A 25323-nucleotide genomic window follows, 5' to 3' on the forward strand; every position below is an offset into this window, starting at 1 on the left:
TATCACGTAAGTGGGAGGAACATAGACTGAGTGTAGATTCTACAGAATCTATCACAGACCGACAGAACCGGTGTAACGGCACCTCTGGGCAGTGAAAATCCTGTAATGCTTGTGGTGAACATCAAGAAAAGAGTTTTCATCTGCGGAAACCCTGAACCGTTATTCACCAATACAAGTCTCTCTCCAGTTTTCTGATCACATTCATTTATAGACAGATTAGGATACAGGCAATGATTGACTTGTGAATTTAGTGATGTGACACTTGACGGACATTGCAAGTGGACAGAAAACCACTTTACACCACTCTCTCTGACATCACACCATGTTCCCAATGTTCGACCTTAGTGGCCATTCATCAATGTGTTCTCCTGATGACCCACGGGTTTCTCACAAATCAAATATATAGTGACTTATTTCTCAGCTCATTCTCAGTCTACCTTCAACCCCATTTTCAACTCAGGCAACACTGACTATCGTCTCTCGTTTGAACTGTTGACTCTTATTTTGATCAATATCCCAACATGCCTCATGTTTCTGTTACCTTCTGTTCCTTGTGACTGTTCCAATTTGAGTTTGTAATTACCACAGCATATACTGTTAACATGGGAAGTGCAACATTAGTGCCACTGAAAATATTCTAAACATCTACAGCTAACATAGAATTACAAAGAAACAGCTTTCCAATGGTCCTCGTGCTACTGGAGTGCGTTCACCTATTGCCACCCAGAATGAATATTAGTGAAGAGCCAGACACCATACTGAACACGACATTCCACGTGAGGCAGCTGACAATTTCAGTCCAAACTTCTTACTCAACATTACCACCGGTTGGCTTTGGTCTGTCACACACGCACAATAGTCCTGAGTTTGCTGGCTGCTCCTCCCTGCCAGTTTCCAGCTGTTGGCTGACACTGGACCCCTCATGGAGCCTGGCAGTGAAGGGTGAAGCTGCTGCGGTTTACCAGGGATTACCCTGGCGAAAATCAACAGTGACCCGGCCATAGTTTCACCTAGTCATAGTCATCAAACCCTACAGTACAGCAACAGGCCCTTCTGCCCATCTCGTCCACACCGACTTATTATCTGCTTCGTCCCATTGAACTGAACCCGGATTGGTGACGTCCATAACTCCCCCATTGAATGAACTTATCCAAACTGATCTTAAATAATCAACTCGAATGTACATCGACTAATTAAGATGGCAGCACGTTCCGCGCTCTTCAGCAACCTCTGAGTGAACAAGTTCCCTCTCGTATTGCCTTTCACCTGTCATCATTACCCTATGATCTCTAATTCCAGTCCCACCCAACCTCAGTAATAAATGCATTTTCGCAATAACTCTCTCTATACCTTTTATAAATGTGTATATCTCTTTCACATCTCTCATGGTGCTCCTACACTCTATGGAATAATGTCCTAACCTATTCACACTTCCTCTATATCTCAGATCCTCAACTCCTGGTAACAATCTGTATTTTATTCTGCATTCGTTCAATCTTATTGATATCCTTCCGGGAGGTAGGTGTACACATTGCTTCAAATTAGCCTCTGCAACATCAACTTCAACATAATATTCCAACTTCTGTATTCAATATTTTGATTTATGAAGCCCCATGTCCGAAAAGCTTTACAACGCCATCTACCTTCGATAACACTTTCAAGAAATTTCGGATCTGTATCACTTTGCAGGATCTCATCACACTTCCTACTCGTGTCATTGGTACCAACGTGGACCAAAACCTGCTCATCCTGCCCTTAAGGAAGTTTCAGAGTCGATACGAGATATCACTGACCTTGGCAAGACACCATCCAAAAATCCTGTTCTCATAAATAGAATCTCCAGTCTGTTCTCCTGACCATTGAATTCCCCCTGTCAGTGCAGATCAGCAATTCTCATCCCTTCTGAGTCACAAAGCCAAACTCAGAGCCAGAGGCATAATCACCATGTCTTTCCTGTGCGAGGCCATACCCCGAAACAGAAAGCCGTATACCTGTTACAAGGAGTTTCCTGTAGTGGCTGCCTGTTCCCTTCCCCCTCCTGACAGTCACCCAGTGTCCTGTGTTCTGCGCCTTGGGAATAGCTCCCTCCCTGTACAGTCTGTCAGTCAACCTCTCAGACTCCCGAGTGATCCCGGGTTTATCCAGCTCCAGCTCCAATTCCTCAGCACGGTCTGTGAGAAGCTGCAGCTGGATGAAATTCCCGAAGGTGCAGTTGTCAGGGACACTGGAGGTCTCCCTGACTTGCCGCACCCTGTAGGAAGAGCATCCCACTATGCTGCCTGGCATTCCCACTGTTCTAACAGTGAAACAGAGAAGGGAAATATTACCCAAGATCTACCCAAGCCTCCGCCTCTCCTCACTGAACCCTCTCTGACACAAAGCCTCAATAACCTACCTATCTCTGGCTCACTCACACTATGTCTGCTCCTTTTAAACCTTACCAAGTGGATAAGTACCCCGTAATCTGTGGCGTTCAGAAAGTCATCACTGGCCACGCTAACTTCTTTTAAATTCTTTTTCCTGCTACGAACAATTGCTGTCAGTGATCTGTGACGAGCAGAATGTGCCGGGTCAGTCCATGTTCAGGGTAGATTTGAACCCATCCCTCCGTTCCTCAATATATTCCCCATTGTTCATTACAGAGCGTGACTGAGCTCGCAGAGAAGGGAAACCGAGCGGGCGCTTCCAAACTCCTCCTGGACCTGGTGATGGAGAAGGGCTCTGGGGCCCGGAGGGGGATGTGGGAATCCTTTGTGAAACTACATCACCATTTACCGAAGCTGAGCAGAATATTGAATGAAATACGGGAACGAGGTACGGTGAACAATACACTGTGTGTTACAGATGTAAATGCTGATGAATTTACAGTATTACACAGAACAGACTTCATGCAGGTTAATCTGTTTCAACAGGTGACGGCCAATTCGCCTACATGGACACCGAGCGGGGTTTATCTGAAGTGCCCCCGCATCTGGAAGGTAAGCGATGGAACGGAAACCTTAAAGTCTTTATTTGACTCTGAGAGTCTGAATACATCTCTTTAGAGGCCTGTTTCGAGACTGTCAGAGTCTGGGAGACAGGTTTTTGTTGTTATTTTACACTGAGAGTCTGAATACGTCTCTTTAGAGGCCTGTTTAGAGACTGTCAGAGTCTGGGAGACAGGTTTTTGTTGTTATTTCACTCTGAGAGTCTGAATACGTCTCTTTAGAGGCCTGTTTAGAGACTGTCAGAGTCTGGGAGACAGGTTTTTGTTGTTATTTCACACTGAGAGTCTGAATACGTGTCTTAAGAGGCCTCTTTAGAGATGGTCAGAGTCTGGGAGACAGGTTTTTGTTGTTATTTCACACTGAGAGTCTGAATACATCTCTTTAGAGGCCTGCTTAGAGACTGTCAGAGTCTGGGAGACAGGTTTTTGTTGCTGTGTCTGGAGGACAGGAAGCAATTTGCATTTGTCACAACACCCGGCACTTTTCCGGTCTCGGGATCTGTACCCGGAGGCCTCTATGAGTTTGATAAACAGACATTCCCGTCGGCCTCTGTCCTGTTGCAATCGCTGTACCTACCTCTCCACCTATCTTTGTATCATCCGCAAACTTTGCCACAAATACATTTATTCCATCATCTAAATCATTGACAAACAATCTGAAAAGCTGCGGTCTCAATACTGATCCCTGAGGAGCACACCAGTCACTGGCAGCCAATCAGAAAAAGGCCCCTTTTATTCCCACTCGCTGTCTGCTGCCTGTCAGCAATTCCGCTCCACGTGCCAGTATCTTTCCTGTGACGTCATATATTTTTATCTGGTTAATCAGGTTCGTGTGCGGCACCTCATCAAATGCTTTCTGAAAATCCAAGTGAATGGCATCCACTGACTCTCCTTTGTCCAGCCTGCTTCTTACTTCCACCGTGAAATCTAACAGAACCATTGCTGACTTATTTTCTCATTAGTCTCAAGTACCTCGAAACCTCAACCTTAATTAAAGACTCCAATTCTTTTCAATCGCCGAGTTTTAGCTATCTGGACTATAATTTTCCTTCTTTTGCCTTTCCCCCTTTTAAAGACTAGAGCGACAATAGCAATTTTCCAGTCCTCCGGGACCATGCCCGAATCAAGTGTTTCTTCAAAGATCATGAACAATCCATCCGTCATCTCTTCAGCAACCTGTCTCGGATCTCTGGGATGTAGCCCATCTGGCCCAGGTGACTTTGCACCTTAAGGGCTTTCAGTATGCCGGGAACTTTTTTCTTTTGTGATAGCAATGGCACTCACTCCTACTGCCTGTCACTCGCAGACCACTGCATGCTGAGCATCTTCCATAGTGAAGATATATGCAAAGTACACATTAAGTTATTCTGACATTTGTTTGTCCACTATTACTATCACACCAACATCATTTCCCAGTGTTCCAGTATCAACTCTCACCTCCCTTTTACTCTTCATATAACTGAAAAAAGTGTTTATTATCCTGTTTTATATTATTGGCTTTTCTGCCCTCACATTTCATCTTTTCCCTTCTTATCGCTTTTTTAGTTGCCTTTTGTTGGATTTTAAAAGTTTTCTATTCATCCAACTTTCCCTCACTTTTGTTATCTTGCATGGCCTTTCCTCAGCTTTTATGCAGTCCTTAACTTCCTTTGTCAACCATGTTTGCCGACACGTGACACTTGAGAACTTCTTCCTCCGTGGGCCGTATCTATTCTGCAACTTGTGACCTATTCCCAGAAGCTTCAGCCATCTCTGCTCTGCCGTCATCTCCACTGGTATCCTTCTCCAATCTACCTGGGAAAGCTTCCCTCTCGTGCCTCTGTAATTCACTTTATTCCAAAGCGATACTGATACCATAAGTTATGCTTCTCCAATCTACCTGGGAAAGCTTCCCTCTCGTGCCTCTGTAATTCACTTTATTCCATAGTGATACTGATACCATAAGTTATCCTTCTCCAATCTACCTGGGAAAGCTTCCCTCTCGTGCCTCTGTAATTCACTTTATTCCAAAGCGATACTGATACCATAAGTTATCCTTCTCCAATCTACCTGGGAAAGCTTTCCTCTCGTGCCACTGTAATTCACTTTATTCCATAGCGATACTGATACCATAAGTTATGCTTCTCCCTCTCAAACTGCAGTATGAATTCACTCATATTATGATCACTACCAGTTGAGGGCTCTTTTACATTAAGCTCCCTTATAAGATCCGAGCAATTACATAACACCCAATCAAAGACAGAATTTTCCTGAGTAGTCTCAAATAAAACTAGTTTGTTTGATTTTCTAATTCCCCGTGCAAATTGAAATATGTCATCATGTTGATGACACGCCTTTCCCAGCTCCCTTTGCAATCTCAATCCCACACCGCTACACGGGCCAGTATCTTTCCTGTGACGTCATAGATTTTTATCTGGTTTAGCAGGTTCGTGTGCGGCAGCTTATCAAATGCTTTCTGAAAATCCAAGTAAATGGCAACCACTGACTCTCCTTAGTCCAGCCTGCTTCTTACTTCCACCGTGAAATCTAACAGAACCATTGCTAACTTATTTTGTCATTAGTCTCAAAGAACCTCGAAACCTCAACCTCAGTAAGAGACTCCAACTCTTTCCCAGTCGCTGAGGTTTGGCTAACTGGCCTATAATTTTCCTTCTTTTGCCATCCTCCCTTCTTTAAGACTAATTGCAATCTTCCAGTCTTCTGGGACCATGCCCGAATCAAGTGATTCTTCAAACATCATGACCAATCCATCCGTCATCTCTTCAGCAACCTCTCTCAGGACTCTAGGGTGTAGTCGATCTGGCCCAGGTGACTTTGCACCTTGAGAACTTTTTTCTTTTGAAATAGCAATGGCACTCACTCTTACTGCCTGTCACTCGCAGACCACTGCATGTTGCTAGCGTCTTTCACAGAGAGGATATATGCAAAGTATACATTAAGTTATACTGCCATTTGTTTGTCCACCATTACTATCTCACCAACATCATTTTACAGTGTTCCAGTATAAACTCTCATCTCCCTTTTACTCTTCATATAACTGAAAAAAGTGTTTATTATCCTGCTTTATATTATTGGCTTTTCTGCCCCCATATTTAATCTTTTCCCATCTTATCGCTTTTTTAGTTGCCTTTTGTTGGATTTTAAAAGTTTTCTATTCATCCAACTTTCCCTCACTTTTGTTATCTTGCATGCCCTTTCTTTGGCTTTTGTGCAGTCCTTAACTTCCTTTGTCAACCATGCTTGCCTGCACGTGACACTTGAGAACTTCTTCCTCCGTGGGCCATACCTATCCTGCAACTTGTGACCTATTCCCAGAAGCTTCAGCCATCTCTGCTCTGCCGTCATCTCCACTGGTATCCTTCTCCAATCTACCTGGGAAAGCTTCCCTCCCATGCCTCTGTAATTCACTTTATTCCAAAGCGATACTGATACCATAAGTTATGCTTCTCCAATCTACCTGGGAAAGCTTCCCTCTCGTGCCTCTGTAATTCACTTTATTCCAAAGTGATACTGATACCATAAGTTATGCTTCTCCCTCTCAAACTGCAGTATGAATTCACTCATATTATGATCACTACCAGTTGAGGGCTCTTTTACATTAAGCTCCCTTATAAGATCCGAGCTATTACATAACACCCAATCAAAGACAGAATTTTCCTGAGTAGTTTCAAAAAAACTAGTTTGTTTGATTTTCGAATTCCCCGTGCAAATTGAAATATGTCATCACCTTGATGACACGCCTTTCCCAGCTCCCTTTGCAATCTCAACCCCACACCTTCGCTACTACTTGCAGGCCAATATAAGATTCCCATAAAGCTTTTTTTCACCCCTGTAGTTTCTTATCTCCACCCACAAGGATTCAACATTCTCTAACCCTATGTAACCTCTTTAACAAGATGTGATTCCATCTTGAACCAACACGGCCACACCACCACCACCTATGCCTTCCTGCCTGTCCTTTCGATAAGACGTAAATCTTTTAATGTTAAGCTCCCAGCTATGGTCTTCTTTCAACCACGACATGGTGATGCCCACAACATCATACCGACCAATCTCTAATTGCGCCAAAAGTTCGTCCACCTTATTCTGAATGTTGCGTGCATTTAAGTGCAATGCATTTAGTCCTGCATCTCCGCCCTTTTGAATGTTGTCTATGCAGTACAATTTAACAGTTTGCTCTGTCTGTATTTGAACCCAGTCATTGGCTTGTCCTTCCTTACATTCATGTTAAACCCATCATCTACTTGTAAACCTGCTGGTTCATCCACAGCTCTATCGTCCTAGTTCCAGTCTCCCGGTCATTTCAGGTTAAAACAGTCCCAACAGCTCCAGTTAATCTGCCCAAAAGAATATTGGTCCTCATCGGATTCACGTGCAACCCGTGCCTTTTGTACAGGTCCTACCTGCCCTGGAAGTGGTCCCAATTATCCAGAAATCTGAATTCCTGCCCCCTGCTCCAAATGCTCTGCCACACATTTCTCTGCCACCTCATTCTATTCCTATTGCCACTGTCGGGTGGCACAGGCAGCAATCCTGAGATCACTACTTTTGAGGTCCTGCTCCTCAGCTTTTTTCCTAACCCCCTGTGCTCTGTTTTCCAGACCTCCTCCCTTTGCTTTTCCTATGTCGTTGTTACCAATGTTTGTCACGACTTCTGGCTGCTCAACCTCCCTTCTCAGGATATTGTGGACGCGTCCAGAAACATTTCGGACAATGGCACCTGAGAGGCAAAGTAGCATCGGTGTCCACAGAATCGCCTACCTGCCCTCTTGACTTTAGAGTTCCCTATTACCGCTGCCATCCTCTTCAGCTTCCTGCTCTTCCGCACATCATCGGGGAATTGCCTGAGTTCATGTACCAGCTCCTCGGAGAATAAGAGACTGTAGACCAGTGCGGGGTGTGTTACATCGTGACTGGCTCAGGCTGGAAAAGGAAACTGAAATTATGTTCCTTTTCTGTGGCTCAGTACTGACAGCTTCATCCTAAAGGAGTGTCAAGAACATGGGGTCCATTGTGAGAGAAGTAAAAGTCAGTAGAACAAGTAAATGCCCCCTCACCCTCCGCTGTTACCCTCTGTAGGGTTACTCAGTTCAGCAGAAGCTGAGCAGTGAAAGCAGTGAAACCACCCGCTCCACACAACACTCTCCTCTCCAGAATCACTTGTGCACTTGGTGCTCGCTGGAACACCAGGGAATCTGCAAACTACCAACAAAGGGGAGAGTGGAGCCTTTAACAGCGGCTCTGATCAGAAATGTTTCTGGGCCATCGTTCATTTTCAGACACTCTGACCTCTGATCACCCGATTTCACCCAAACAATGTCTTTCACAAGTATTCTTTTTTATTTAAAGTAAATTGGTTGTATGCTCCATGTTCACCAGATCAGGCATTGACAACCTATTTCTGTCCGTCATAAGATGTTCGAAGGAAACACAAGGAGACTCTGCGGGCACAGACTGAAACACTGAGAGTGAACACGATCCTGATGAGGGAGAAGGTGAAGGTTTTCCAGCTGGTTGATCAATACACTGAGCTCACGGTCATTTCTACTGTTCGAGATCGGAGACTGGTGGAACATGAGCTGCTGGCAAGAGGCAGAGACCACGAGGAGTGGAGAGAGAAACATCTCCGCAGAGAGCTGGAAAAAATCCGGACTGATCAGTTATTCAAGAAGAGCTTTGTTCAAAAATTGAGAATATCTGTCTTTGGACACAAATCCGGGATGTCCGCAGCAGTGGCCGGAGTCCCAGGGATCGGGAAAACAACAATGGTACAAAAGATTGTTTATGACTGGGCCACGGGGAAAATATACCAACAGTTCCAGTTTGTCTTCAGTTTCAAATTCCGGGATTTAAACTCCATTAACTGCAGAATAAACCTGAAAGAACTGATTCTGCATCAGTATCCCTACTTTGGGAATATCCTGGGAGAGGTCTGGAAACACACAGAGGGACTGCTGTTCATACTCGATGGATTGGATGAATTCAAGGACAAAATCAACTTTGTTGATGGTCGTAGAGACACAGAATCACAGTACACAGATCCTGAATTCAAGTGCAAGGTGTCTGACATTGTGTACAGTTTAATCCAGGGCAAGCTGCTCCCAGGGTGTTCAGTGCTGGTGACCACCCGCCCCACTGCATTGCATTCATTGGAAAAGGCTGAGATCAGTATCTGGGCTGAAATCCTGGGATTTGTTGGTGAGGAACGGGAGGAATATTTCATCAGGTATTTTGAAGATCAGATGGTGGCAGCAGCTGTTTTCAAACACGTGAAGGAGAACGAGATCCTGTACACCATGAGCTACAACCCCTCCTACTGCTGGATCCTCGCTCTGGTACTGGGCCCCTTCTTCACACAAAGAGACAGGGACCCACTACGAGTTCCCAAGACCATCACCCAACTGTACTCTTACTATATTTACAACATCCTGAAAAACCACAACCGTGAGATTGAGAACCCCCGTGATGTGTTACTCCGTGTTGGTCAGATGGCCTTCAGAGGGGTGTCCGAGAAGAAGATTTTGTTTACACGCGGAATTTTGATCAACTACAATCTGCAGCCTTCCCAGTTCCTGTCCGGGTTCCTGATAGAGCTTTTGGAGAGAGAGGATACTGCCTGGAGCGTGGTGTACACATTCCCACACCTCACCATCCAAGAGTTTGTAGCTGCAGTCGCACAATTCCTGAATCCACATCCCGGGGACATCCTGAAGTTCCTCACTAAAGCCCACAACTCAACAGATGGGCGATTTGAGGTATTTCTCCGTTTCGTTGCTGGTCTCTCCTCCCCAATGACAGCTCGGGGCCTGGAGGAGTTTCTGGGTCCATTTCCGCATCAAACAACCTGCCGGGTGATTGACTGGGTGAAGGAGGAGGTTAAACGCCAGATTGGAAACACGAGGAGTGAAGCTGATTCAAGGAGTCTCCTGAACACATTGCACTACCTGTTTGAGTCTCAGAATCGTGGACTGGCTCAGGCCGCACTGGGATCTGTGGAAACACTTTCATTCCGTGGAATGACACTGACCCCGATTGACTGCGCGGTCCTGTCTCATGTCATCGGACTCTGTGATACAATAAAACACCTCGAGCTGGAGAAGTGCCGCATTCAGTGTGAAGGAATCCAGCGGCTGGGACCCGGGCTGCACAAGTGCCAGGAGTTGAGGTAACTTGATTTGTCTCTCACTCTGAACTGTGAAACTGTTCCATTGTGTTGTTTCAATGTAAAGGGATTTGGGTATAACTGTGATAAATCAGATTGTGAAGAATTGTGACAAATGCCCAGGGGATCGATTAGTAATTCCCCTAGGACGGGAGGATTCTGTGGTTCCTTGTGAAGGGATATTGGAGACTTCATCAGATCAGTGAACAACGGCCATTGGTTTAATGGTAGTAAATCACAGGAATGGCCGTGTTTCTCACTGCCTGTGACACGTCCATTGACAATGTTCCTTCTCACTGTTACTGACACCCAGACTGACACTGACTGCAGCAGGTGGGTCAGAGATTCACAACCCCTTCCCGGTGAGGGACAAGAGACCGTCAGCAGACTGCCCCAGTGAGAAGGAAAGAAATACCATTGTGAGATTGTCCTCCCCTGCCCTTCCCGGTGTGTGACTATCACCATCAGTCAACCTGTGTGACCATGTTCACTACCAGATACCCAGAGCCCATGGATACATCTCCTCTCCCTATTGTGGGCCACAGTTCAGAACCACCCCCCGCCCCACCCCGTACAATCTTTTTCTGCATCCTCTCATCTTATGGGATTATCCTTCCCCATTGGTGGGACCTCTCATCCCCATTCCCCTGCCACCAGCAGATTCTGTCTTCATATCCCTTTTCCCCAGGTGCGGGCTCTTTTATCAACTCCCATCGACACTTTCCCATTCACAAATATTCCTCACTGTGGGACTTTTGTCCCATCCTTCAACCCTGCCCATTCACTTTTCTCACCATTTGGGATTGAGACATAATATGCGGAGTTTACAGGGTCACACTGACAGACTAAGTTACCGACGCTAGCTGAACACACCGGAGCTGGGAAGCAAGGGATATTGACAGTGATGGGAACTCTGATCAGTGATTTACTGAAGGGTTTAATGTTTCCAGAAATATCCAAGTGAGAGAAATTTCCTCAGAGCCACGGTTTGAATCACTTTGTTCATCAATTTGTCTGTTTGTGTTTAGCTTTAGGAGGAATGAACTGGGAGATTCAGGAGTGAGACTGGTGTCTGTGGCTCTGAGGAACCCGGAGTGTAAAATACAGAAACTGTGGTAAGCACCAGACTGTGGGAGATTGTGTTTACAGTCACTGGGTGTCTGACACTGAACATTAATGTGATCAGTAATCACATTGTGTTTATTGTGTTACTAATAAACACTGGGGATTTGTACCGTCTCCTGTCTCTCTCTGTATCCTTCGCCCTCACTCTCTCTCATCTCCAGGCTGTACAAGGTCGGTCTCACAGATTCTGGTGCTGAGGATCTCGTCTCCGCTCTCAGTACAAATCCATCACTGACAGAGCTGGACCTGAGTTTGAATAAACTGGGAGATTCAGGAGTGAAACTGGTGTCTGCGGCTCTGAGGAACCCGGAGTGTAAAATACAGAAACTGTGGTAAGTACCAGACTGAGGGAGATTGTGTTTACTGTCATCCGGTGTCTGACACTGAACATTAATGTGATCAGAAGAAACATTGAGAACATACAGCACAATACAGGGCCTTCGGCCCACAAAGCTGTGCCGAACATGTCCCTACATTAGAATTACCTAGGCTTTACCCGTAGCCCTCTATTTTTCTGAGCTCCATGTAACCAGCCAGGAGTCTCTTAAAATACCCTATCGTAGCCGCCTCCATTGCCGCAGCCGACAGCCCATTCATCACACTCACCACTCTCTGAGTAAAAAACTTACACCTGACTTCTCCTCTGTACCTACTTCCAAGCACCCTCAAACTATGCCCTCTCGTGCTAGCCATTTCAGCCCTGGGGAAATGCCTCTGACTATCCACATGATCAATGCTTCTCATTATCTTCTTTTTTCAATCTTTTTTATTAATTTTAAATTTATATACGTAACAATCATAATAGTACAAAGGATTGGGATTACATTATTGGTAATTAACAAATGCAAATATAAACTACAGGTAACACCGATAGGCTAGGCCTCCCAACTCTTAATGTAGATAAACATGTTAAAATAGCATGATAAATTGTCAAAAAATCCAAATTAAGAAGACTGAAACTAAACTGTACTATACTAAACAAAACTGGGCTATTTTATTACATTGGATACAATCATTAATGTCATTAACTCCACTCCTCTATCCATCTATTTAAGATTAAATACAAGGGAATTGGAAAAGGTGAAGAGACATTATATGGAAATGTTGAATAAATGGCTTCCAAATTTCTTCAAATTTAACTGAAGGGTCAAAAATGTAGTCGGAGGATTAATCTCTATCCAATTCAGTAAAACGGATCCTCTAGCCATTAATTTAGCAAATGCGATCATCTAGCCATAAATGTAATAAATGCAATCATGCTGACTATTCCTAACCATATTTTACCTCTCCAAATGTTCTTAAATCCTACCTCCCAGGATCTTCTCCATCAACTTACCAACCACTGAGGTAAGACTCACTGGTCTGTAATTTCCTGGGCTTCCCCCATCTCCCTTTCTTGAATAAGGGAACAACATCTGCAACCCTCCAATCCTCCGGAACCTCTCCCGTCCTCACTGATGATGAAAAGATCATTGCCAGAGGTTCAGCAATCTCCTCCCTCACCTCCCACAGTAGCCTGGGGTACATCTCATCCGGTCCTGGCGACTTATCCAAATTTATGCTTTCCAAAAGCTCCAGCACATCCTCTTTCTTAATATCTCCGTGCTAAAGCTTTTCAGTCTGCTGCAAGTCATCAGTACAATCACTAAGATCCTTTTCCATAGTGAATACTGAAGTAAAGTATTCATTAAGTACCTCTGTTATTTCCTCTGGTCCCATACACACTTCCCCACTGTCACACTTGATAGGTCCTATTCTTTTACGTCTTATCCTCTTGCTCTTCACATACTCGTAGAATGCCTTGCGGTTTTTCTTAATCCTGTCTGCCAAGGCCTTCTCATGGCCCATTCTAACTCTCCTAATTTCATTCTTAAGCTCCTTCCCGCTGGCCTTATAATCTTCCAGATTTATGCTTCTAAATTCCTGCCTGATAGCCTCATAGTTCCCCTTACTCCAATTAAAGGTTTCCCTAACTTCTTTGTTCCTATCCCTTTCCAAAACTATGGTAAAGAAGATAGTATTGTGATCACTATCTCCAAAATGCTCTCCCACTGAGAGATCTGGCATCTGACCCGGTTCATTTCCCAATACAAGATCAAGTACAGCCTCTCCTCTTGTAGGCTTATCTACATATTGTGTCAACAAACCTTCGTGAATACGCCTAACAAACTCCACCCCGTCAAAACCCCTCACTCCATGGAGATGCCAATCAATATTTGGGAAATTAAAATTTCACACTTCAACAACTTTGTTATTATTACTCCTTTCCAGAATCTGTCTTCCTATCTGCTCCTCCATGTCCCTGTTCTTGTTGGCTGGTCTATTCAAAACACCCAGTAGAGTTATTGACCCCTTCCGGTTCCTAACTTTCACCCACAAAGACTCCATAGACAATCCCTTCATGACTTCCTCCTTTTCTGCAGCCATGACACTATCTCTGATCAGCAGTGTCACGCCCCCACCTCTTTTGCCTCCCTCCCTATCCTTTCAGAATCATCTGAAGCCTGGTATTCAAATTAGCCATTTCTGCCCCTGAACCTTCCAAATCTCTGCAATGGCCACAACATCATAGTTCCAAGTACTGATCCACGCTCTAAGCTCATCCGCTTTATCCATCATACTCCTTGCATTAAAACAGACACATCTCAAAACGTTAGTCTGAGCGCGTCCCATCACCCGTGTATCCTTCCTTTCGCACCGTCTCCAACCTTTCTCTATTTGTGGGACAACGTCCCTTTCCTCCGTCACTTCAGTTTGGTTCCCACTCCCCAGCATTTCTAATTTAAACTCTCCTCAGTAGCCTTAGCAAACCTTTCCACCAGGATATTGGTCCCCCTGGGATTCAAGTGCAACCTGTTCTTTTTGTCCAGAAATCTGAATCCCTGCTCCAATCCCTCCTCTACGCACTTATCCTCCACCTCATTCTATTCCTGTACTCATTGCCAAGTGGCACAGGCAGTAAACCCGAGATTACTACCTTTGAGGTCCTGCTTCTCAACTTACTTCTTAACTCCCTGTAGTCTGTTATCAGGACCTCTTGCATTTTCCTACCTATGTCATTGGTACCAATATGTACCACGACCTCTGGCTATTCTCCCTCCCACTGCAGGATATGTTGGACGTGATCAGAAACATCCCGGACCCTGGCATTTGGGAGGCAAACCACCATCCGTGTTTCTTTCCTGCATCCACAGAATCACCTATCTGACCCCCTAACTATAGAGTCCCCTATCTCTGCTGCCTTCCTCTTCCTTTCCCTACCCTGAGGGCCAGACACTGTGCCAGAGGCGCGACCACTGTTGCTTCCCTCAGGTAGGCTGTGCCCAGCACCGCCAACAGTACTCAAACTGGAATACTTATCAGTAAGGGTAACAGCTTCTTGCCATTCCCTCTCCTAACTGTTAACCACTTTTCTTTCTCCTGTGGTCCAAGGGAGACCTCCTGCCTATAGCTCCTCTCTATCACCTCCTCGCTCTCCCTGACGAGACGAAGGTCTTCGAGCTGCATCTCTAGTTCCCTAACTCGGTCCCTAAGTAGCTGCAGCTCGACACACCGGGTGCAGATGTTGGCGTCCAGGAGGCTGGGAGTCTCCAGGGTCTCCCACATCTGACACCGAACACAGAAAACCAGCCTCACACACATACTCACTGTATTGTAAACAGATAACCTACCTCACCTCGACCCTTTATTGCCAAAACCTTGTTGAGCCAAAGACTTCCTACTCTGTCTGCTGGTCCTCTGATGCTCTCTCTGTAAATCTGTCTTCATTTTAAACACTTCTTCTTGTTCTCTTCTCACTGGCCGACTTGCGCAGTCGTGCTGAAGAAAAAAAAAACAGTAATTGTGTTACTGATAAACACTGGGTATCTGTACCGTCTCCTGTCTCTCTGTGTCCTTCACCCTCGCTCTCTCTCATCTCTAGGTTGTTCAATGTCGGTCTCACAGATTCTGGTGCCGAGGATCTTGCCTCCGCTCTCAGTACAAACCCATCACTGACGGACCTGAACCTGAGTGAGAATGAACTGAGAGATTCAGGAGTGAAACTGGTGTCTGCGGCTCTGAGGAATCCGGAGTGTAAAATACAGAAACTGTGGTAAGTACCAGACTGTGGCAGATTGTGTTTAAAGTCACTGGGTGTCTGACACTGAACATTCATGTGATCAGTAATTGAGTTACTGATAAACACTGCGGATTTGTACGGTCTCCTGTCTCTCTGTGTCCTTCACCCTCACTCTCTCAAATCTCCAGGCTGTACAAAGTCGGTCTCACAGACTCTGGTGCCAAGGATGTCGCCTCCACTATGAGTGCTAAACCATCACTTACGGAGCTGGACCTGAGTGGTAATAAACTGGGAGATTCAGGAGTGAAACTGGTGTCTGTGGCTCTGAGTAACCCAGATTGTAAAATACAGAAACTGTGGTAAGTACCAGACTGTGGGAGATTGTGTTTACAGTCACTGGGTGTCTGACACTGAACATTAATGTGATCAGTAATTGTGTTACTGATAAACACCGGGGATTTGTACCGTCTCCTGTCTCTTTGTGTCCTTCACCCTCACTCTCTCTCATCTCCAGGCTGGACAATGTCCGACTCACAGATTCTGGTGCCAAGGATCTCGTCTCCGCTCTCAGTACAAACCCATTACTGACAGGGCTGAACCTGAGTGGAAATAAAGTGGGAGATTCAGGAGTGAAACTGGTGTCTGCGGCTCTGAGGAACCCGGAGTGTAAAATACAGATACTGGGGTAAGTACCAGACTGTGGGAGATTGTGTTTACAGTCACTGGGTGTCTGACATTGAACATTAATGTGATCAGTAATTGTGTCACTGATAAACACCGGGGATTTGTACCATCTCCTGTCTCTCTGTGTCCTTCACCCTCGTTCTGTCTCATCTCCAGGCTGAACAATGTCGGTCTCACAGATTCTGGTGCCGAGGATCTCGCCTCCGCTCTCAGTACAAACCCATCACTGACGGAGCTGGGCCTGAGTGATAATAAACTGGGAGATTCAGGAGTGAAACTGGTGTCTGCGGCTCTGAGGAACACGGAGTGTAAAATACAGAAACTGGGGTAAGTACCAGATTGTGTTTACAGTCACTGGGTGTCTGACATTGAATATTACTGTGATCAGTAATTGTGTTACTGATAAACACTGGGGATTTGTACCGTCTCCTGTCTCTCGTGTCCTTCACCCTCACCCTCTCTCATCTCCAGGCTGCACGGTGTCGGTCTCACAGCCTCTGGTGCCAAGGATCTCGTCTCCACTCTGAGTGCTAAACCATCACTGACGGAGCTGAACTTGAGTCATAATAAACTGGGAGATTCAGGAGTGAAACTGGTGTCTGCGGCTCTGAGGAAGCCGGAGTGTAAAATACAGAAACTGTGGTAAGTACCAGACTGTGGGAGATTGTGTTTACAGTCACTGGGTGTCTGACACTGAACATTAATGTGATCGGTAATTGTGTTACTGATAAACACTGGGGATTTGTACCGTCTCCTCTCTGTGTTCTCCACCCTCACTCTCTCTCATCTCCAGGCTGTTCCGTGTCGGTCTCACAGATTCTGGTGTCGAGGATCTCGCCTCCGCTCTCAGTACAAAACCATCACTGACGGAGCTGGACCTGGGTCACAACTCGCTGACAGACCGATCTGCTCCCGCTCTCCGCCGCCTCATACTGAGCCTCCCGAGTTTGGAGCTGATCGGGTGAGTGTTTGTGTAAATGTTCAATGTGATAAAATATCAGCAGATCCGCGGGTTTTCTGGTGATATTTGTCTGTGAGTGTTGTTGAAACATTAACCCCGGTCCCCTGTTACTGACACTGTTGTGTAATCTGTTTATTTCATCTTTATTCTCCCATCTGTTTCAGGCTGGTGGTGAATCGGTTCGGTTGGATCGGAAGGAAGGAACTGATATCTGTGCAGGAACCCAGACCCGGACTGAGAGTGCTCGTGGGATTATCTGACTGTGTGAACTTCCCCTCCCGCGGGATGGGGACATCTTGGCCGATTCCCCGCCCTCCCTTTAACTCCCGCCCTTACGTTTAATGGCCGCGCGCTGGGGCTGATTCCCAAAGGTTTTAACGGAACCGGCTCAGGTCTCGCGCTGTGTGTTGCTCGGAGCGGTCTTGTAGTGACGTGTTTCCGCCTGTTGTCCGGCGGGGCAGCTTCCGCCGGATGTGCGTGTTCGAGACTCCCACGTGACACCCCGGAGAATTACCCAGACAGGAAGAGCCCGGGGGCCGGGGCTCTGTCTGGGACACCGGTATCCCGGGGTGGGATTATCCCAGGAAAGAATCATTTTGTTCCCTTTGCTGAGGACGGTGCATTCGGCAGCCTGGCCGATGTAATGATGTTAAATTGACAAATCCCTCGGGAGTGACCCTGGATCTGCAGCGATCCCGGTCACGGCCCTGAAGTGTCATTTTATAATCATCGGTTCCCCGTTGCAGAGTGACGGTGAGAAACGGGACTGATTATTCAGCCGGTCACTCGTTGTCGCGGGTCAGTTAATTGTGTGTGACTGTGAGTGAGTCGATTTACATTTGTCATGATGAAATCAATAAACTGCTGTAACTTCCTGTCTTGATGTCAGACTTTGGTCTCATTAGAGGAGAAACAGTGACCTGGGGTTACTGCTGCCCCCCGCACCCGATGAACTGAAATAATACATGGTAAATGGTAGGGCATTGGGGAATGCAGTAGAACAGAGTGATCTAGGAATAATGGAGCATAGTTCCCTGAAGGTGGAATCTCATGTGAATAGAGTGCTGAAGAAAGCTTTTTGTATGCTGGCCTTTATAAATCAGACCACTCAGTATAGGAGTTGGGATATAATGTTAAAATTGTACAAGGCATTGGTAAGGCCAAATTTGGAGTATTGTGTACAGTTCTGGTCACCGAATTATAGGAAAGATGTCACCAAAACAGAGAGAGTACAGAGAAGATTAACTAGAATGTTACCTGGGTTTCAGCACCTAAGTTACAGGGAAAGGTTGAACAAGTTAGGTCTTTATTCTTCGGAGCGTAGAAGGTTGGGGGGGGTGGCTTAATAGAGGTATTTAAAATTATGAGGGGAATAGATAGAGTTGACGTAGATAGGCTTTTTCCATTGAAAGTAGGGGAGATTCAAACGAGGACATGAGTTGAGAGTTAGGGGGCAAAAGTTTGGGGGTAACTCGAGGGAGAACTTCTTTCCTCAGAGAGTGGTAGCTGTGTGGAACGTGCTTCCAGTAGAAGTGGCAGAGTCAGGTTTGATTTTGTCATTTTAAAAAAATGGATAGGTATATGGACAGGAAAGGAATGGATGGTTATGGAGTGAGTGCAGGTCAGTGGGACATGGTAGAGAGTGAGCGTTTAGCACGGACGAGAAGGGCCAAGATGGCCTGCCCCATCACACACTCCCGGGGTGAGACACAGAGTGAATCTCTCTCTGCATTGTACCAGCACACACTCCTGGGGTCAGACACAGAATGAAGCTCCCTCCACACCATCCATCAGACACACCCCCGGCACAGTCACAGAGTGAAGCTACCCCCACATCGTCCCATCACACACCCGGGTTCAGACACAGACTGAATGTCCCTCCACACTGTCCCATCACACACTCCCAGGGTGAGACACAGAGTGAATCTCCCTCTGCATCGTACCATCACAAACTCGCAGGGTCAGACACAGAGTGAATCTCTCTCTGCATCATACCATCACACACTCCTGGTATCGGACTCAGAGTGAAGCTCGCTCAAAACCATCCCATCACAAACTCCCAGTGTCAGACTCAGAGTGAATCTCCCTCAAAACCCATCCCATCACAAACTCCCAGGGTCAGACACAGAGTGAATCTCCCTCTGCATTGCACCAGCACACACTTTCTTTTTACAATATTTTTATTCAGAAAGATTTACAGAGTGCAACACATAGATACATCTCAACATAACTTGTGTACATTCATATATTGTGATAAAATTGATCAAATTGTTATAGCATAACACATAAAGGTATACCACTCTGTAGTCAAAAATTTACAGATAGGTCATACGCATAAAAGAAATGTTTTATATAAAAAGTCAACACCCTACCAACTACCAAAGAAAAAAGCTGATGGATGATAATGGATAAATTAGAAAAGAAAACATAATCGCTTAAGAAGAGAAGATAAAATATACATAAAAGTCTGTGCACTGTTAAACTTTATAAATTGGAAAAGTAATCTAGGAAAGGTCCCCAGATATCATAAAAAGATTGTTCGGAATTTAAGACAGAGCAGCGGATCTTTTCTAAATTTAAGTAAGACATATCACGTAGCCATTGAAGATGTGTAGGAGGGGTAGACTCCTTCCATTTAAGCAAGATTACTCTCCTTGCTAAAAGTGAGGGAAAAACTAAAACCTGTAGGTTAGAAGTATTTAAAGTTATATCTTCTTCTGCAATAATACCAAACAAGGCAGTAAGGGGATTTGGGTCAAATTGGACCCTAAAAGTGAGAAGGTATGGAATACCTCCCACCAAAACTTTTCAATTTTAGGGCAAAACCAAAACATATGAATTAAAGAAACATCAGCAGAGTTGCATTTATTACAAAGTGGAGAAACATTCGGATAAAAACTGGACAGCTTCTGTTTAGAAATGTAAGCTCTATGAACCACTTTAAATTGTAGAAGAGAATGACGGGCACAGAAAGATGATTTATCAACCCGTTTAAGAATTTTATTCCATCTATCATCAGAAATCCGACAATCCTCCCAAGCTTTTTTTAAATTTTATCTAAAAAGTCTTGTCTAGAATCAATTAGCAAGTTATAGATACTGGTAATAGAACCATTAACAAAATGTTTTAAATTTAAAAGATCGTCCAGTAAATTTTTATCAGGACCTATAGGAAAATCAGTTAATTGGAAACGTAAGAAATCTCTAATTTGAAGGTATCGGTAAAAATGTGTTTTTGGGAGTGCAAATTTAGTTGACAATTGGTAAAATGAACAAGAGATCCTGAGATAAACAGGTCCCAAAAACACTTAATACCTAGTTCATCCCAATCCTTAAAGAATTTGTCAGTCATGGAAGGGATAAAAAAAAAATTAAGGAGAATGGGAGATGACAATGAAAAAATCGCTAAACCCCAAAAATGTCCTAAATTTAGACTAAATCCTTAAAGTTTGCTTAACAATTATGTTATTTGTTATTTTATTTGCTGAAAAAGAAGAGTTTGATGCAAGAAGAGACAATAGAGGATTTTTTTACAGAATTAACTTCTAAGGAGACCCATGATGGGCAATCTTTACGATAAATATAATAAGACCAGAAAGTAATATTCCTTATATTGGCAGCCCAATAGTAAAACCTAAAATTGGGTAGGGCTAATCCACCCATCTCTTTATTTCTTTGTAGGTAAACTTTACTTAAACGAGCTTGCTTATTATTCCAAGTATAAGATGTTAAAATTGAATCTAAAGAATCAAAGTGGGCCTTTGGAATAAAAATAGGTGAGGCCTGAAAAAGATATAAAAAATTAGGAAGAATTTTCATTTTAATCGAATTAATTCGGCCATTTAGGGATAAAGAAAGAGGAGACCATTTAGAAAGTGTCTTTTTCACATAATTCAATAAGAGGTTTAAGTTTTCTTCAAATACATTCTTGAAGTTTTTAGTAATTGTTACACCTAGATATGTAAATTGACTTGTAACAACTTCGAATGGAAATTTGGCATTTGATGACATTAGGTCATTTAACGGAAATAGCTCACTTTTACGTAAGTTCAGCTTATATTCTGAAAAAGAACTAAACTGGGAAATTAAAGAAAGAACCGAAGATAAAGAAGTTTCAGTGTTAGAGATAAAAAGTAAAATATCAGCGTATAATGACATTTTATGAGTCAGGCCGTCCCTCAGTATACCAGAAATGTCCTTAGATTCTCGAAATGCTATTGCTAAGGATTCTATAGCTAAAGCAAAATGTAAAGGACTAAGAGAACAACCTTGTCTAGTTCCCCGCTGTAATTTAAGGGGCTTAGAAATTTGAGAGTCGCATCACAGAAACCCAGGGTGAGACATAGAGTAAAGCTCCCACCAAACCGTACCTTCACACTCACTGCGGGTCAGACACAGAGTGAATCTCCCTCCACATCATCACAACACACACTCCCGTGGTGAGACACAGAGAGAATCTCCCTCTGCAATGTCCCATTACACACTCCTGGGGTGAGACACAGAGAGAGGTTCCCTCCACTTCTCCCATCACACACCCCCAGGGTCATACACAGAGTGAATCTCCCTCCACATTGTCCCATCACACACTCCTGGGATCAGACACAGAGTGAATCCCCCTCCACACTGTCCCATCACACACTCGTGGGGTCAGAAACAGTATAAAGCTAGCTCCACATCGTCCCATTACACACACGTGTGGTAAGACTCAGAGAGAAGTTCCCTCCACTTCTCCCATCACACACTCCCAGGGTCACACACAGATTGAATCTCCCTCCACACCGTCCCTTCACACACTCCCGAGGTAAGACACAGAGTGAATCTCCCTCTGTATCATCCCATCATACACTCCGGAGATCAGACTCAGAGAGAAGTTCACTCCAAACCGTCCCATCACAAATTCCAGGCTACAGACACAGAGCGAAATCCCCTCCTCACCATCCCATCACACTCCTTCCGAGTCAGATACAGAGTGACTATCACTCCCGTCTGCCCCATCACACATTCCCAGAGTCAGACACATAATTAACCTCCCCCCTCAACATCCCATCACACACTCTCGGGGTCTGAGACAGTATGAAGCTACCTCCACATCGACCCATTACACGCCCCCAGAGTAAGACTCAGTGAGAAGTTCCCACCACTTCTCCCATTAGACACTCCCAGGGTCACACACATTGAATCTCCCTCCACACTGTCCCTTCACACACACCTGGGGTCAAACACAGAGTGATTGCCCTTCCACACAGTCACAACACACTCCTGTGGTGAGACACAGAGTGAAACTCCCTCTGATTCGCACCGTCACACACTCCTGGTATCAGACACAGAGTGAAGCTCCCTCCACACCGTCCCATCACACTCACTCCGAGTCAGACACATAGTTAATCTCCCCCCTCACCGGCCCATCACACACTCCCGGGGTCAGAAACACTATGAAGCTACCTCCACATCGTCCCATTACACACACGCGTGGTAAGACTCAGAGAGTAGTTCCCTCCACTTCTCCCATCACACACTCCCAGGGTCACACACATTGAATCACCCTCCACACTGTCCCTTCACACACACCTGGGGTCAAACACAGAGTGAATGACCTTCCACACAGTCACAACACACTCCTGTGGTGAGACACAGAGTGAATCTCCCTCTGATTCGCACCATCACACACTCCCGGTGTCAGACACATAGTTAATCTCCCCCCTCACCGGCCCATCACACACTCCCGGGGTCAGAAACACTATGAAGCTACCTCCACATCGTCCCATTACACGCCCCCAGGGTAAGACTCAGAGAGAAGTTCCCACCACTTCTCCTATTAGACACTCCCAAGGTCAAACACATTGAATCTCCCTCCACACTGTCCCTTCACACACACCTGGGGTCAAACACAGAGTGAATGACCTAACACACAGTCACAACACACTCCTGTGGTGAGACACAGAGTGAATCTCCCTCTGATTCGCACCATCACACACTCCTGGTATCAGACACAGAGTGAAGCTCCCTCCACACCGAACCATCACACTCACTCCGATTCAGACACAGAGTGAATCTCCCTACACACCGTCCCATCACACACTCCCGGTGTCAGACACATAGTTAATCTCCACCCTCACCGGCCCATCACACACTCACGGGGTTAGAAACACTATGATGCTACCTCCACATCGTCCCATTACACACACGCGTGGTAAGACTCAGAGAGAATTTCCCTCCACTTCTCCCATCACACACTCCCAGGGTCACACACAGATTGAATCTCCCTCCACACTGTCCCATCACACAGATCTGGGGTCAGATACAAAATGAATCGCCCTCGAAACCATCCAATCAGACACTCCCGGGCTTAGACACAGAGTGAATCTCCCTCCATATCATCACAAAACACACTCCCGGGGTCAGACACAGAGTGAATCTCCCTCCCTATCATCACAACACACACTCCCGGGGGTGAGACACCGAGTGAATTTCCTTCTGCAATGTCCCATCACACACACCCGGGGTGAGAAACAGAGTGAAACTCTCACCACACCGTCGCATCACAGACACCTAGGCTGAGACACAGAGTGAATCTCCCTCTGCATCGTACCATCACACACTCCCGGGGTCAGACACAGAGTGGGGCTGTTCTGATTGCGCTGGGAGAAATCGAGGAACTTCTTTATGAAGATCATGAGTTACTTGGAATTGGTTTGAAGCGTCTCTTGAACATCTAAGTGAGCGGCTGGTTCAGTGTGAAAGCTTCGTTTGGAGTTTCTCTGCCAGTTTGGACGGGGTTCGTTGACGGCTGCGAACTGCGTAGCACCCTGCTGTTGCCGTTGGCAACTCGCCAGGAAGCCGGGTCGCTCCAAAAACGAGAGACAAACGCCGTTGTTCCCCCACTGACATCGGGACAACCTCCTTCCATCTCTATCGTCGTGACCCTCGTTCGGTGTAGGAGCCAAAAGATTGTTTGAGACGTCTCGACCTCTCACGGCCTGGAAGTTCTGCAGGACTAACGGAGCCTTTCCTGGCGTTGGAATTTCTGTCACTGAGCGAGCAAGGGACTGTCGAGTACAAACTTTTCCCGCCAGTCACTCAACTCGCTCCAGGACTTTATAAGCAGCACCACCACCTTATCGATCTAGATTGGGACATAGATACAACATGCCGGACCAGTCTACAGGGAGTCACAGGCCTTCGGGGAGTTATGCAAAGGCGGCTGCCTCTCCAGCCTCGGACAACGTCCTGTTTCGGTCGGTGAAAGTGGAACGCGGGGTGCAAAGTATTTTGCTTCCTGGAACTACCCTGGAAAAGTGCGCGGAGGCTATGGAAGACTTGTTGGGGAGGGATAGTGTTTTGGCCACTGAGAAAGAGTTCGGGAAGGAAGTGTTTTATCTGAGGAATGATGAGTTGGTGCATCGGGCCCTCAGTAGGGGGATCACGGTGGAAAACATATTTTTACAGATGGAGCTGGTGACAGCTCCCACACAACGCATCGTCCTCGGTCACGTAAAGCCTTTCATCCCCAACGAGGACCTGCTTCCCGCACTAGCCCGCTTGGGGCAAGTACGGTCAGAAATAACTGTCATCAGGCACAAATTCAGGAGACGCACCTTCCGTACCGTAATCTCTTTCCGGCGACAGGTATTCATGCAGCTGGAAAAGGAGGACGAAGTTGAGGGCCGGTTTACTGTCCGGCACGAGGGGGTAGATTATCAGGTGTATTGGAGCTCTGAGCACCCACGGTGCCATACGTGCGGGGAGGTGGGGCACTTTCGGAGGGATTGTCCGAACACCCGAAAACCCAGGGAGTCCACTTCGAGAACTAGTGCCCCAGCAACCTCTGCCCCTGATCCCATTCCTGCTCCTACACCTGTGCAAGCCCTTGCTCCTGCCCCTGACCCTGTCTCTAACCCTGTCCCCATTCCTACGTCTGTTGCAGACCCTGCTCCTGCCCCTGACCCTGTTTCTACCCCTGTCCCTATTCCCACGTCTATTCCAGTCTCTGCTCCTACCCCTGTGGATCAGGCGGGTGATCCTGAGGCTACGTGCAGGGAGGTTCAGGCGAGGGACGGGGTGGAGCCTATGCGGGGAAGGAAAGTGAGGAAGAAATCCAAAGGCATGAAGAAGTCGGCTCCCGAGACCGCAGAGCTCACGCCCATTTGCCCTGAAGTGGAGCGGGAGGCTCGGGGAAGTGCACAGTCGGACGGGGTGATGGAAGCGGGGAGTAACGCTCCATCTGTGAATCCCGCACCTGTGTGATCCTCCGGCTTGAAGAGGAGAAGGGAATGTTCCCCCAAGAGGGCAGGGAATGTAGATGCAGGGGAGTCCCAGAAAGGGGTGGGAATCCGGGTGGAAGTTGTG

General features: G+C 46.0%; 2 protein-coding genes across 2 annotated transcripts in view; one reads left to right on the forward strand and one right to left on the reverse strand.

The window, feature by feature from the left end:
- LOC140721546 (NACHT, LRR and PYD domains-containing protein 3-like) overlaps window positions 1–25323 on the reverse strand; it is an 817640-nt gene that overhangs the window by 278251 nt on the left and 514066 nt on the right. The window lies entirely within an intron of this gene.
- Window positions 684–17853, forward strand: LOC140721510 (NACHT, LRR and PYD domains-containing protein 12-like). The gene is made up of 13 exons (XM_073036328.1): window positions 684–776; window positions 2643–2814; window positions 2913–2978; window positions 8402–10151; window positions 11177–11263; window positions 11435–11605; window positions 15196–15366; window positions 15522–15692; window positions 15848–16018; window positions 16174–16344; window positions 16489–16659; window positions 16811–16978; window positions 17143–17853. Exons 1-13 carry the CDS (start codon window positions 684–686, stop codon window positions 17318–17320), a joined length of 3540 nt encoding a protein of 1179 aa, XP_072892429.1. The 3' UTR covers window positions 17321–17853.

This window comes from Hemitrygon akajei, unplaced genomic scaffold (assembly GCF_048418815.1).
Source record: "Hemitrygon akajei unplaced genomic scaffold, sHemAka1.3 Scf000057, whole genome shotgun sequence".
NCBI lineage: Eukaryota > Metazoa > Chordata > Chondrichthyes > Myliobatiformes > Dasyatidae > Hemitrygon > Hemitrygon akajei.

What these genes read in the sequence shown, in the direction of transcription:
- LOC140721510 (XM_073036328.1), top strand. Translation starts at nt 684, where the DNA reads ATGGTCCTCGTGCTACTGGAGTGCGTTCACCTATTGCCACCCAGAATG. An exon ending in TGTAAAATACAGAAACTGTG is followed by an intron (nt 11,606 to 15,195) that starts GTAAGTACCAGA and finishes TCTCATCTCTAG; the next exon opens with GTTGTTCAATGTCGGTCTCA. An exon ending in TGTAAAATACAGAAACTGGG is followed by an intron (nt 16,345 to 16,488) that starts GTAAGTACCAGA and finishes TCTCATCTCCAG; the next exon opens with GCTGCACGGTGTCGGTCTCA.